A 14,988-nucleotide genomic window follows, 5' to 3' on the forward strand; every position below is an offset into this window, starting at 1 on the left:
TTGGCCTCTTCTGTGGCAAAGCTCTCCTGATTATCAGTTGCTGAGAAGCACTCATGGAGGAGTGAAACCAAGAATCTTAGATGGCATTTCATGAGAACTGCACTTCTGGGGAGACAGATGGGAAACACCTGGTCAAGATTAAAAGCACAGCAATCACAGGAAGACGACCTTCTCCTGTCATCACGTTTCATGGCTACCTTTGTCTCAATGTCTTCAGCACAAATGCTCTAACACTTGCTGTGGGCATGTGGGGAGAGCAGCTTACCTGGGCTGCAGGTCCCATTAAACAGCCATAGTGATAAGGCTGCCATTCTGCCTCAGGCAGTTGCTTCAGGGCTGCTCTGGGCTGTGCTCTGTCTTGGGCCCTTTTGTGGATGAGCAGTTCAAGGCTCTTGAGCCTCATCCAGCTCATGGAAGGGTTCTGCCTGTCCTGCTGCCTCTTCTGCTGGGCACTTGGGAGGACATGTGTCTGTGCATGTCTAAACTTGTACCTATGAGCCACCTATATTATGTGACCCACAAGAAACTATCCGAAGTGTTAGATCAGCCTGAATAACACCATCTGGCTCCTAAAATCTACCTGCAGAATTCATGGTGACACTTGAAAGAGAAAGATGGATGCTGGAGCTGCCCTGAGGCTAAAAGGCTTTGGGTTTAGTGATATATTTCAGGGGAAAACATTGAGTGGTTTCAATGCGGTTGCACGGCTGGAGAATGAGAGCAAAACTGGTGGCTATATGGAAATTAATTGATGGTCAGTGTTTAGATTTCACTGAGCATGTCGCTCTGCAAAAATCCCCACTATCCTAGTCCAGTATTTTTTCTGGAAGTCACAGCAGAGGGAGAGGTCAGGGACATAATGGACTCAGGTGCTGAATGAGACTTTCTCCCTTCCAGATGATCCATGTAGGTCTCAGCTGAAGCACGTTGGCAGAGCAGCTTGGAAGCAGTTTGCATCTTCCCTGGTTAATTGCACCTGTTTTGCAGCTGAACAAAAGATTCCACTTTCCAGGTTTATTGTTTTCACTCTGCTCATAAGGATTTCGGTCAAAACAGAAGGATGTTGCTATTTAGAAAGAACATTAATAATTAAATTGAGATACTCCAAGGAATACACCCCATAAGGCTGGGTTTGTTGAATTTAAGTAGATCATAATAATTTCCATGGTAACGTACTGCTGTCCTATATACAGAAAGGGTCTTCCCTGTAGGATCTAAAGCAGAAAGGAAGCTGTTACTTAAAAGAGATACCTTAACACAGAAAATGGAATAGTTACCTGCATAAATGTTGTAGGAATTTTCTCATGCTTGTTATATTGTAGTAGCCTTTTTTCATAGCTGTCAGAATGCAATCAGTCAAACCAATCCCCTGCTGACTCTAATGATTTAGGGGGAAAATGGTGATCTAATGATCCTTTTTCAGAACATAGGCTCTCTCTCACAAATACATCCGTATCTGTATATATATATAGCTGTAACTGTCTTGAATCTGTAACATAGACTACTGTGGTAATTTTGAACAGGCCTACTAGAATCTCTGTGTTGCCTAGACCTGTGTTTGTGATATTAGTCTCCCATCTCACAGCATTAGATAAAGCTTGTTTCATCTATTTGGATAGCATTTTGAGATTTTTGTATATGGTGTGTTCTGTTACAGCTGATTGTTAGTCAGGAATTTGTAATGGTGGTCTAGCACCTGAACACTTGAAGATAATTGAGTAATCACACATCCACTTAGAAGTTTTGGAGATCCTTAGATCTAACACAGGGGTCCTCAAACTACAGCCTACGGGCTGGATACAGGGTATTTACAGACCCCCCCGCCAGGGGTTGCGGGGGGAAACCAAGCAGCCGCAGATGACTGCCTGCCACTGCATCCGCGTGCCGGCCCCCTGGTTAAAAAGTTTGAGGACCCCTGATCTAACAGGAACTGCACCAGCACTTTTTCTCTAATCTAGCAATCAAATAAGTGATCATCATTTTAGACACTTAAAAAAGCCTTACAGAGACATGGGCAGAGTTACAGAATCCTTGTGAAATGAAAAGTGGTCATCCAAACAGAAAAGATGGAATTTAATAGAAAAGTTCATGATGTAACCTTCTAACAAAAAAGCCACAGTATATGAGTGGGGGAAAAAATAGTTCATATCTGGAATAATTGCAGCTTCTTTGTTTGTCAGTGGAAGTAGGCTAAGTGGTGCATCACCAAATTTTAACAAGAACGGCCACAAAAATTCCTAGTCCTGGCTTATGGTAAACCTGAAGGGTCAAGCGTGGATGTTCTGCAGGCAGAATAAATAGCTGGAAAATGCTGACTGAATGCAAACCTCAGTCATTTCTCATCCCTAAGGCAATACCAGAGCTTCAAGCTGTGTTAACTGGTGCAGCTCTGCTCAAGTCAGTGAATGGATAAATCTACCCAGGTCAGAATCAAAACTGAAGTTGTGTTTGTGGCTCAGAACGGTGAGGGCTTTGTAGAGCGTGCCAGCTAGATCCTAGAAAATTGAATATTATGGGACAGGAACTGGCCAGTTCGAGATAACAGAGGACTTTGGTTCCTTACAAGCCTCATGTTAAACTGCCCTTTGAATGGTGACAAATTGAGGACAGAGGGCTCCCAAAGATGTGATTCTGTCAGGACAGTTATTTTATTCTTTCTTTCATTATAGTGTTGGGAATTTCATCACTAGATTTGGAATATGGCTTTGCCTGCACTTCAACAACCAAAACCAATCAAATGGGCCACCCCAAAGCCCTTTATCAAGATATCTCTGACATCAGATCTGGAGCACTCTGTTGAGCTTCACTATTGTTAATACCCACTGAAAGCTGAAGATTTCTCTTCAGATTCAGTCTAAAGAATCCTAATGCCTTACAGCAGACCACCCAAGCACATATATTTTAAAAGCGACTTTAACAGTGTCAGACAGGGAGAAACTCTGTCATCTCTCATGCTTCATCCCTGTACCCTTACGTGAAGATCTGTTACAGATCTGGTGCAGCACATTGCAGCATGCTAGCTAACCATGGCCTGCTGCCATTAGCTCTTTGGTTGCATCCCTGATCCTGACTATCTTAAATCAGTGTTGCTTTGCAGACTTTCCAGAATTGGGAATCCCAGGGGCTCACTGACAGCCATTTCCAGAGCCCAAGGGGGTGTGGCACATGGCTGATGATACAGACCCTATGCATATTTCTACAGAGTATTCCTAGATCACTACAGAAAGAGCAGAGCTGGTTAAGAGACTGTGTACAGCCAGAGTGAAAGATCTTGCCAGATGTCCATGGGGCAGGACATGCATTTTAATTACAAAAATACTATGCCAGATTTTGCATGGTACTTGAAACCAAACTAGTCTGCTTTCCTTGTAGTTTCTGTATGATTCCTAGTTAATCTCATGTAAATTCACTCTGTAAAATATCTGTCTTCTCCGCCCTGCCCCCCTCCCCAGATTTACTAACAGATTAGATATTTTTCCCCTCTTTGCTGTAGTGTGTGTCCTCAGGTTTTTGTACTCAGATATGCTATACAGCCACTGGAACAGCGCAGTGTTCTTTTTCAATTAATATTCTGCTGAAGTTTGCAGATACTTGGGTGTAACAAATCAGATCCCTATTCAAAAACTATTGTGTTTTAGGTATATTCTTGAAACCAAGAAACCTCACTCTGGGCAGTCAGTTCATAAATGGGCCCAGTCTGTGAAGATCCAGTTCTCGAGGCACATTTTATTACAGCTGCATGTTTTGTTTGAAACAACCATTTCATTTCAAAATAGCAATGCTTTGTTTCTGGAGAGTGGCACTTACCACACCGTCATCCTTCTGTGTGAATCTTCTTGCCTGAGAAGGAGAACAAACACTGGACTGTGGCATTTCAACCAGCAGTATTACAATGAATAAGAAGTGATGGAAAAGCATACATAAGATAGCAGGCAGTGTGGGCGTTCCCACAAAAAGTACAAGCTGCCTTCTCAAGCTGCTTACTTAGAAATCTCTAACGGACTTGGAAGCATTGGCTGTCTTTCCTTTTGCTTTCTTCTAAAGTTATTTCTGTGAAGTCTCCATCTGGCTCCCCTAAGCCTCAGTTTGTATTTCTTTTTATATTTTGAGTAGATGCCAGCTGCAAGGTATATATGTGTAAGAGAGGTGAGAAGGAAAAAGAGGTGAAGTCAGTAAGCCAAAAGAAAGAGAAGAGGCAAAGCCTTTACCACTCTGAATTGTACAAGGCACTGGCTTTTTATCCGAGCCTGAAACAAAGAGGTATTCCTTACGGTGTAAGAATGGAGCTATGCCTGTGTCATAGGCTTTGATCTGAACACATTTGTGTTTGGGCAAATACAGAATAGAAGAGAGTGGCATGGCTTATCCTTTTACTCTCTAATGCTCTCAGCCAAAGCCTGAAATTCAGAAAGATATGAGAAGTCTGGAAGACACCAAAATTGAATGCAAATGGGAACATGACATCTTCTGTCAGCACAAAGATTGAGTATCTGGGTAGCAATACTGTTGTCTGGAGGCATTAAAAAACCCTGAGTCAAACCCGTTCACCTCTTTACTAAGTTGTAAGGCTGGATTTAAAATCCCAACTTTTATAATATGTGCATATATATATTTATTTATATGTGCATCAGATCCTTTGATGTGTACTCTGAACCTGTGTGCTCTTTTCTGGGAAACCGTTAATTCTGAGAATTTATTTTGAATTGAGATGTTTCTACAATCACTTCCGAGAAATCACCTGATGAGATTAAATGAACAAAAGTGAGAATTGGCAGTACTGCGATACTAAGCTGTGCTCGCACAGTAAGATCATCTAAGTGTAATGATGAAGGTGAGGAAGGCTAGTACAGAAGCATAGCCTGGAAATTGCAACTTCTGTTCCCAGATCTCACATTGGCTCTACCAGGGCTGTGACCTTTTGTCACCTGTGACGGCAACCATTTAATTTCCAGCATGGTCAATGGAACCTGTAGGTATTCATAATCTCTGAAAACTGCCTGTTGTCTCAGGCTTCTCTAAAGTTTTTTACCCTAGGAATCTCTCTGTTAAAAATCTATCATTTCCAATTTGTGTTGTGAAGCTCTCCGTATGAAGTGCTATACCGTGAGCTGCTTCAGTAGATACCTGTCCTTGCTATTAAGTCTCTCCTGCACTTTAGGTCATAGCTGGTTGTTCAAAAGTGTGATGCAGATTAATAGTAATAGCGCTATGTAAATTGGTGGAAGCTAAAAGAAACCCCTTCCTCTGTCTTATCTTTAGTTAAAGACCCAAAGTGCACTTCCTGAAACACTACAGGGACTCAAATCTAGAGTCCTTGTTGTACCAGGAAGACATTTAACCGTTAAGCTTTAGGGAGGAGCTATGGTAAGATAGGACAGCATCAGAAATTAAAAAATACATCAGATGTTGGTCAAAAAATACAAAACCTGGAGATACTTAATGAGATAAAATTATTTGGGAAGAGCAGGGAAAAATTGTCTTTTTTTACACAACTGTGTGTTCAGTTGTGGGATGAATTGTGATGTAGGAAAGTTAAACAGATGCAGACATTCCAAAGTTCAGAAGAGAAGCCTTGCATTTTAAGAAACATCCCAGAGTGCTGAGGAAATGTGTCTAAATTCCAGTATTTCTTTCTTGGTGTATACATTTGTGCATATATACTCTTTGTTGAGCAAACCCAAGATATTTTAGAACCCTGTATGCTGACTGCATGAGTTATATCTGTCACATGCACCAGCAAAGTGAATTGCAAATCAGAAATTTTTAACTTGGGCCGTGGTTCTGGGCAACAAGCAAGTGTTACTGAGGGAATGGCATGAATTTTAGAGGCTACGTAACTGCATCTCCTCCTAAGAGTGTATTAGTACACCCACACTGTATGCTGGTATGCTCCAAGCCAGAAACACTGGCAATATCCTGCCCAACCCCGGCAAGTTAAAGGCACAACAGATGCAGCTTTTGCATGTCAGCACTGGGTGATGGATGCCCAACCAGGGGAATACTCAGCTGGGCCTATGAGAAACCAATCTGTTAAATGGGGATACAAGAACTTAACTGTTTCCCAAAGGCTTGGAGAGAACTAATTGAGGATGGTAAGACTTACAGAGGTGCTGATATTACTTTGCCTAAAGTCCTGCTATGCACTCAGTTATAGTCCTGGAAAGCCTCTTAGAATTAGTAGGTTGGAGAAATTAAAGCTTCTGGAATCCTGGGGTATGTATTTGTTCTGTTACTAACATAGGTGAACCCTTTGAAAGTGCTGAATATAGTTCTTTTTAGATTGTCAAGCATTGGAACAGGCTGCTCAGAGAAGTGGTTGAGTTGCCATCCCTGGAGATATTTAAAAGACGTGTAGATGTGGTGCTCAGGGACATGGTTTAGTGGTGGGCTTGGCAGTGCTGGGTTAATGGGTTGACTCAGTGATCTTAAAAGTCTTTTCCAGCCTAACCAATTCTATGATTTTATGATTTAATCTTTCTTCATTTAACCTGCAAATACAACTTCTAAAGGATGAATTTGAGGACTGTGGTGGAGATTGTCATTTAGGGAAGCCCTTTAAATAATTTTTAGTTTAATCAAGGCTTTGCTGGACTTTGCAGCCTATGATCCTTTTAAAAATGATCACAGCATGACTGTTAGCCATGTGTATGGTAATTTACTTTCTCCACGAGGTTCCCAGCTCCAGCAAAAGAAAGGATGTGTCATTTTACCTCCAGATATATACCACGGGATATGGTGTTTGGCACAGAAGTAATGATAATGACCTCCCTACTGGTGGCTTCATGTAAGAATAGATCATGCAACAGCATTACCATAAAGCCATTATATTTTACAGTGACACTGTGCAGTTAATGACATGAAGCCTTAGACTGTGAATATGTGGCAGTAGAGATAAGGGGAATCTAGCTGTTCTCCTTGTAGCTTACCAAAAATGGCTGAGCCAGAGAAACTAAGCAATAAGTGTTTTATTATTATTATTATGAATAATATTCATTTTATCTCCCTAACCCACTTTGCTAAAGCTGTTTGCTAACAGCAGCCCTGTCCATGTTAAGTCCCAGAGCTAAGATAGCGTGGTACTATTCTTCACATACGTCCCTTGGCAGTCAAGTTTTGTTTTACAGGTAGCTAAATAGGGTTTGTACTACTGCAACAGCTCATTTGGAGTAGGCTAAACCCAGCATTTTCAGAATCCTGCTGTAGCATGACATCTATTATTGTCATACCATGAACCCAGCTTAGCTCCTTGGGAACAGACAGCACCACTTGCAAAGGGAAGGGTGTGGTGTGGCTGAGCAAGAAGGTTCTCCAAGCAGCAAGGAAAAGTCTCCGCATCATTCAGGGAGCGGGTGCCTGGCTCTTCTGCACCTCTGGTGATAGGAAAGGTGCAGTGCTGTTCTCTTCCAGATCTTAATACAGGACTGGTTTAGTAAGAGGGTTAGTCAGCAGATAGAGGAAAATGATTGTTCCTCTCTATGTAGCAAGTGTGAGAGTGTCTGGCTGGAGTAGTGCGTTTCATTTGAATCTCCGTAGAGTAAGGAGGGCACCAGCAGAGTGTGGTGAGTCCAGAGGAAAGGAACTGGAGCACATGGTGCACCAGGAGAGGTAAGTGGGCTGAGTTTGCTCAGCCCAAACAAAAGATGTTGAGGAGAAGGTCTTATTGCTGTCTTCAAAAATGTGACAGGTTGTTACAGAGAAGATAGAACCAGGCTTTTTGTGGAGGTGCACAGTGAAAAGGTGAGAGACAATGGAAAGAAGTAACAGCAAAGAAAATTCTGTTTGGTTATAAAGAAAAAATTCTTCAAAGCGAGGTTAAGCAAACACTGGAACAGGGGTCCAGGGATGGAGATACTGAACATTTGACTGGACAGGGCCTGGAGCAACCTGATGTAAACTCGAAGCTGGTCGTGTTTTGGATTAAAGACTTGTAGAGATCTCTTCCTACCTAAATTACTCTGTGATTCTAGTCTAAAGGACACATTTCTATTTCTTATATTACATTTGCCATTCTTTGACTTGAATGGTTTTCAGTTGCACACTACATGATATCCACCGCATGGGTTTTGCTCTTTTTCTTAGATGGGAGAGTGCGGGCAAGAAACGTGTTTCCAATGGTTTGGTTTAGTGTTGATGGGCTTTTTAAATATCTAAGTTGCTATTTGTTGATACAGGAGAAAATGGCCTGATGATTTACATCTTGCAAGGGACCTGTGCTGCTCTTTAGGTGCTGGGTGAGTCTGGTTCCTCCAGAGTCAACACTGGAAAAAATTCTCTTACTCTCCAATAAGCGCTATTGACGAAGCTCCTTGGTAGCACAGAAGCCAAAGCATTTCTGACCCCTGTGTTCTTCACGAGAACTTCAGCAGATTCAGTAGGTATTTCACTTCCTGACCATTGTAGACTAAGATATGAAAGAGCAAGATGTGAAACAAGACTACACAGGGTGCCACTACTGTCATGTTGGTGTGCTTTTCATTTCATGTGTGAGCCCTAGTCCACCATCCACCCATGCATCCCATAATAAGTTTCTTACCCCTATAGGTACTAACCACCCCCAGTCTGTACGATGGTCTGGAAAGCCTCTCCTATTAGCTCATCTTGATGGCTGCCACTCATGGGGCTGATGACAGCCTGGGACAGCCCTAAGAGGTGCTGGGTCAAGGTATTATTTAGGCTCCCCTACCTGCTGTTTTTTGTCACTTATCCTAACACTGTGTTTTAAGATTAAGCACTAAATGGTCATGTTTCTTCAAATTTCTTTTAATTAGAGACAAATAATTTTACTGGTAGTTGAAACTGCATCCAGAGGTGTAGCCGGAAGCTCTGATTGATTATACATTAGTGGTCCATGGCTTCAGTACAGAGGCTTGTTTCCCTCAGATTTCCTCTCCTTTATGTCTAGGTTAGACTGGAGGCTGGTCTATATCAGTTTAGCTCCAGCTGGAGATCCCTTTCTGCTTGTTTATCTCAGTTGTACGATGCATTTCATTAAGAAGCTGTTATTAGCCGTATAAAATGGAGGGATTAAAAAGCATGAATGACATGAGAAAAGACCCTGGAGGAAAGAACTCTATTAAATTCACACTAGAAATCTTGGTGAAGTGCATGTGAGAAAAGACTAGAAGTCTGTTTTTTTCAAGCTGTATGACAGTGTCTCATTTTCCTTTCTTTACTTAGAAAAAAAAAAAGACAAAAAAAGAAAAAAGGCAGGTCCTTGTAAAAAAAGCAGGTGTCCCGCCCCTCCCTAAAATGTTGTAGTACCCAGAAGAAATGCTGATATGTTTCTGTGGGCCATGATGGAAATGCGGTTTGCATGGCCTGTGAACTCCCTGCAATGTCACAGCTGTTATATATAGCATGTGGCATTCTGATACCCATACTAACGAAACTGTTAAGATGGCCTGAATATTCTGAAATTACCTGTAGAATCATCTTGCCTTAGTTTTCCTACACTCTTGCTTTAAAACTGGAGTTAAAAACTCGGTACTGTCCATGCCTCTGTCATGAGCTTCCTGTATAATTTCAACTGGGTCTCACTGTTCTTACCATTTAAAATAGATGTAAAACACAAATGAGACAGGAATAATCAGAATTCAATGGATATGCAATCAGCTTTAACATTCAAGTCACTAGTGTTTATGCTGCACTTCGAAATGCTTCTTTGAAATATGTTAGCAAAATGAGAAGACATGCTTTAAAGGTGGGTGAGGTTATTTTTTGTTTGTTTTTTTTTACGTAACTAAGAATTAGACACCAGCTCTGGAACACAGAGCTTGCAATTGAGTTGGGTCCCATGTGTTTTCAGTGTGGCCGGTCCCTCCAAATGTTTGGTCTTCTAGTTTTTCCAGTTAATGTTCCTAGGGTCCTCAAAGACAGAAGTTGAGGTCAGCTACTGACAGAAGTAGTTATGCTGTTTGTTGTTAATTTACTAAGATATTTATAGAAATGTCCAGACAGTAGTAAGATTTTCTCCTCAGGCTGATTTGTACCACGCGGGCCATGATTGTGCTTGATACCTGTTCCTATGCCAAACTACTTCTTTAGCTAGTGTAGAGATCTAACTGGGGGTTCTGTCCTCCTCCCAAGGGATTCTGGAGATCTCTGAGACCTGGTGCTACTCAGAGCAGCCTTGAGACTGCTTGGTTTGTTTCAGTGGATTAAACCATTGGTAACCCAAAGGAAGTCAACATTTTTCATGGCTTTAGCTGAATGTTTGGGCCAAAGAGGTCTTTGGATTTGGCTTTTCAATTACATCAGTGAGCTAAAATATTTCTGGCACTTAGTTAAGCACTTCTAGTAATATTCTGTCCCTGGGAAGCCTAAGTAATGTTTCTGTAAGGACATCCTGTTGCAATTTATTTGAATGAGTTATAATTTCATTTAATTTTTTATTCTTGTTTTCTGTCTCATGAGTACTACACTAGACATCTAAAGCTGTTGTTCAGTGAGGAGTAGACAAGCAGGAGCTCTTGTGTTTCTCACCACGTCCTCAGACAGTTAGGGGTGATGGTGAAGGTCTTCCATAACCTGAACTGAGTTTTCAGGTACACAGGATGTAGGATTATGCTCTATATTGGCCTTTCTGTATGTCTTTATGCTTCCTAGAAGTCGATTCACATAACATCAATTAAAATAACTCCAAAACAATACTTGCAGCATGATCTTTGTGGTTTTGGATGAAAATAATGCAGAGTTTCTTTGTTGATATGCAATCCATATTTTGTACCTTTTTTAGCCTAGAAATTAGTTTGGTTAGGTTATACATCTCTTTCTGTTCCGTTTTGTATCACGAGCCTACCATAAATGTGTAGGCTAACTCACAATACAGATTTTTAGACCATCTGTCATCTCTGGATTATAATGTCAGTGCTTCTAAAAAAGCCTTTTTCCACATAAACATCCCCTCTCCAGAGTCAGGAAAAGCAGCCCTTCCTATCTAAAACATACCATTTACTTTTCAAATTGCCATTTATTTGGCTTGGAAAAAGACAGGGCTCTCAAAGCAGGAACTATACGGTCAGTGCTGGATAAGGGAAAACATCAGGGGCACACAGATGCTAAGCCCTGCGTTTTTGGAGCGGTAAAGTTGGGTGAAGATCTGACCCGGTCACATAGCACAGAATGTTTTCTTTTCTAAAAGGCATAGGTTTTATTTGCCTCAGTATCACGCTTTGATGAATTATCTCTTTTCCCCCGAAAGGGTCTGAATGAAGTGGTGGGCTGTGCCAGTACTGGGAGAAAGCTCAGTGCCGCGGACTGCTTTCTCCTGCGATCCTGCCGAGCCGAAGCAGGGAGCGGGGAGGAGCAGCGACAGGGAAATTGCCTCCAATGAGGCCCACGAAACACTATCTCTTGCAGGCAGCTGCTTGGAGCCTTGTGCATGTGCCAGGCGCAGCGTTCCTATCAACCCGCAGCTTTTCACCCATGGCTCGGGGCCCCACACCAGCCCTACGCACTCTCCATGCAGACTATTCCTTTAGAACATTGCTTCAGGGGCAGACAATTTCCCCTTCCCTGCTCATCAGCAGCCCACCAACACTGGGCCAGGCAGCTCCACTGAAGGCACTGCAAGTAGAACGCACCAGCTTAGTAAGCCATCTACCTGCAGTAAATTTGCTTCCTAAAATAGCTGGAAAGCCGTGGGGTATTTTTATAGCAGCTACACAGGCCTTTTCTGTTCTGAAGGACTGTAAAGAAAACTGAGGCATTAGCTTGTCTGTAAACTGGTGCAACTCCACCTGAGTTTGAAGACATCCTGGAACAATAGCCCTGGGAAGGGTGAAGTACTGCTTAATCTTGGTTGGGCTTTAAATATGATACTAAAGGGTGTCAGTGTAAATATCAGCCCTGCGAGACCCTTGACCGCTGGTAGTATTAGTAGGAATATCAGGTTTTAGTAGTCATCATGTCCATTATCTTAACAATCCCAGTATTTTACAGGGTGTCTCCATCAGTAGTATTGTTACTTTAGTGCTTTTGTCTTCTGCCTGTAACAAGAAGCAGGGAAAATGAAATCGTATTTACTTTCTTTAGATAAGTCTGGATGTAGGATCTCAACGTGAGTAAATGTAATAGTTGTGTGATAGCTCCAGGCTGGCCAAGGCCTCTTCCCCCACCCATGCCCCTTGCTATGTCTCTTCACCTGTTTGTGCCTGGCCATCTTCCAGCTCCCATGTGAGGAATGCCCTGGCTGAGGAGGAGAAAATAAAAGGTGGTGTCAACTGTACAGGAGTATGTGCTGCTTTGGGAAGATCAAGACTGCTTAAATTAGAAGCATCAAGGACAGCCCTAGCTCTCGCTATTTCTGCTGGAAGGACAGTTGGGTGTCTACCCTGCAGTTACACCAAGAGGAGCAATTATTAGGTTTCATCAGCTGTTACGCTACATTAACCAAGACGAAGTTTGCAGTTTGCTTCTGTAGTAGCCTGGCTGAGAAATTAGAGGTGGATCTGGATGGAAGGCAAAATGTCTTTGTGTTAGACACTGAGTTCTTCTGGGCCTGCCTTCTCTTCCTTGGCACTGTGGGTGTGCAGGGTGCTTCAGAAGTGCTCATGAGGGCAACTTCTCAGCAGCTGAGAAGAGCTAAGCAGATCACCCACCGAGGAGGTGGGGAGGAATGTTTCCTAAAGCAGAAGCATGTGCTGGGTGACTGTTCAAGTGGAGCTTTACACCTTGTTAATACCTGTGGAGGTGGTGCATGACTGGCCAAGTGACAGGGGTGCAGCTGTGCAGTTGTCCTCAGCAGCATTGAACCGTCCCCATGAGGATGTTTGATTTGAGTTGCAAATGGAGTTTGAAATGAGCCTGATCTGTCTCAGGGGTGTCAGGGCCCGGTGCTTTCTTTGGGTGGATGTCTTTGTCACTGAGGCACCTTGCGCCTTTGGTATTCTCCAGGTGTATTGGAGTGTCAGGCTGGCATGGCCATGTATCAGTGTCTCCTGGGGCCCAGGGTGGGCATGGTGACAGCTATCACCACCCTGAAGGTGAACAGGGAAGTTCCTGACTGACCTGGAGCCACTGCGCAGGACCTATTCTGCTGCAAAATGACCACAAAGAATCTGCAGGAGCCATCTCCCAGGGAATATCAGCCTGGAGCCTCCTCTGCAGCTGTGGTGCTTCCTCCACTCCAGTCTCTTCTTGGATATCAGGCATTTGGCCTGTCAAGGGGCTGACATTGCACAATGTCAGAGAAAGGGTCGCTGCTTATTTTCACATCCCCAGCTGTTGCATTTAAACTGAGAACCTTTGGTACAAAGACAGTGCCGTTTATTTTTAATCTGTGGCACTGTGAAAACATTGATTAGGACTGATGATAAGGAATGCAAACCTATTGGCACCCTTGGTGGTTTCAGCAAGGAATGCTGGTGTGGTAACAGCTCAGCTGCTGCTCCATGCATAAGAAGCACACACTAGCCAGTGAACACGTTGAGGACAGAGGAAATATTTCAGTGATTCCTAAATGTGTCCACTCCTGTGTTTGAGCAGAAGTTTGCTATCTTGGCTGCTGTGCGTCGATGATATGGAAACATTAGTTATTTATGGGCAAAATAAGGGCTGTTCTATTTGTGTTGCGGTAGTGCAGTGTTCTAAATGTTTGGGCAGCCCAAACAGCGCTGATGGCATGGTAACTAGATGAGCAAAACTTGGATGTCTTGGATTGTGAACAGCACTGTGATGGTGTATTCATAACAGTAGGTTACAGAAAATACCTGTGTGGTTAAAAATACTCAAGAACATGGATCTGCAGGCATTTCTGGAGGTAACCTGAGTCCTGGCCAGTAATCCTGAGAATCACTGAGAATCTGTCAATTTATTTCAATGGCTGCTGTACAGAATGTGAGAGTTAATTTAGCAGGTAAATGGCTTTAGGACCAGGCGCCTCACAAGGAAAACACATTACCAAATCATCAGAACTCAAGATGTCATTTGGGCCCTCCCAGGTCCTGGTGGCAGCTCTGATGCTGATCCCCAGGCTATAACTTAGATACTATTAAGAGTATTGTCACATCTGGGTTAGCCTGTGCTCTCTGATGGTTAGATCACTGTGCCAGCAGATCTGGAGAAGAAATAGAGGATAAAATAGCCAGGGGTGGCTGTGGTTGTACTGGTAAGTGGAGACAGAAGGAGGTTTGGTGACAATGCGGCTGCTCCCCTCGAGTATGACAGAGATTGCTAAAGAGGAGCCAACAGTTCAGTTGCATTACTATTCCCCTGATAATCGGGAAACCCCACAACATGGGAAGTTTCATCCTTTCCTGTCTCATTTAGTGGTAAACTAGAATAATGAAAACCAAACCCAAAATCCTATATCATTTATATAAATAAATACAGTTAATTCCACAGATTAATTCTTGGTGATAAAGAGGGTTTCTGCCCTCCTTTTTGACTTTGTCCTCTTGAATCAGTTGAATATCCCCTTACACTATATCAGGAGTAGGAGCAAATACCTTCGGTCATTTGCCTTTGCTGCAAAAGAAACAATTGCAGCATTTACAATCGCTCTTAAGGATCTTCCCCGGTGTGTTTCCACATGCTTTCTTTGCCCTTCTCCTTTCCTCCTCTGCCTCCACCGTGTCCCTTTGACAAAGGATGACCGGAAGCGCATGTAGAGGTCCAGATTGGGGATTGCTGCTGCTGCTATGCCTAATAGGATTATAAGATTTTCAGCATTAATCCTTATCCTATTCTTTAGGCAGACTAACCTTTTACTTAGATTTTTGGCTTCTGTTGCACAATTAGTTGACTTCTCAATGATTTCTTTACAGCTGCTGTTGTGTCCTTTTTTCAAGGTGGTTGTAATTGATGTAGACCTCCAGCATGGAGCAATGTAAGGATTGTTAGACTGTTGTGGCTATTTGTTTAGTGCTGCAAGTGAGCTTTTCCAAACTCACTGATGAATCTCACTACTTCCTTGCCCTTCCCTGTACCCTGGGGGTATGTGTTTGTTTTAGCCCAGACTGTAGGAACACATCTCTGTCGCTTTTAAAC

At 42.8% G+C, this 14,988-nt stretch overlaps 1 protein-coding gene across 13 annotated transcripts in view; it reads left to right on the plus strand.

The window, feature by feature from the left end:
• The window catches only part of REEP1 (receptor accessory protein 1), a 70,518-nt gene that overhangs the window by 9,023 nt on the left and 46,507 nt on the right, over positions 1–14,988 (plus strand). Inside the window, exon 2 of one of the 13 annotated variants that reach the window (XM_055796006.1) lies at positions 898–1,012. The exons of 10 other annotated variants lie outside the window; for them this stretch is intronic. Coding sequence is in view for 1 of the 3 variants with exons in the window: in XM_055795996.1 (XP_055651971.1) it covers positions 14,826–14,827 (2 nt within the window). In the remaining 2 variants the exon portion in view is untranslated. Of the gene's footprint in view, positions 1–897; positions 1,013–11,444; positions 11,608–14,771; positions 14,828–14,988 lie in introns of those variants that run through there. 2 more of the 13 variants (XM_055796007.1, XM_055795996.1) reach the window with 2 other exon arrangements.

Source organism: Falco peregrinus, chromosome 2 (genome assembly GCF_023634155.1).
Source record: "Falco peregrinus isolate bFalPer1 chromosome 2, bFalPer1.pri, whole genome shotgun sequence".
In the NCBI taxonomy this organism is placed as follows: Eukaryota; Metazoa; Chordata; class Aves; order Falconiformes; family Falconidae; genus Falco; species Falco peregrinus.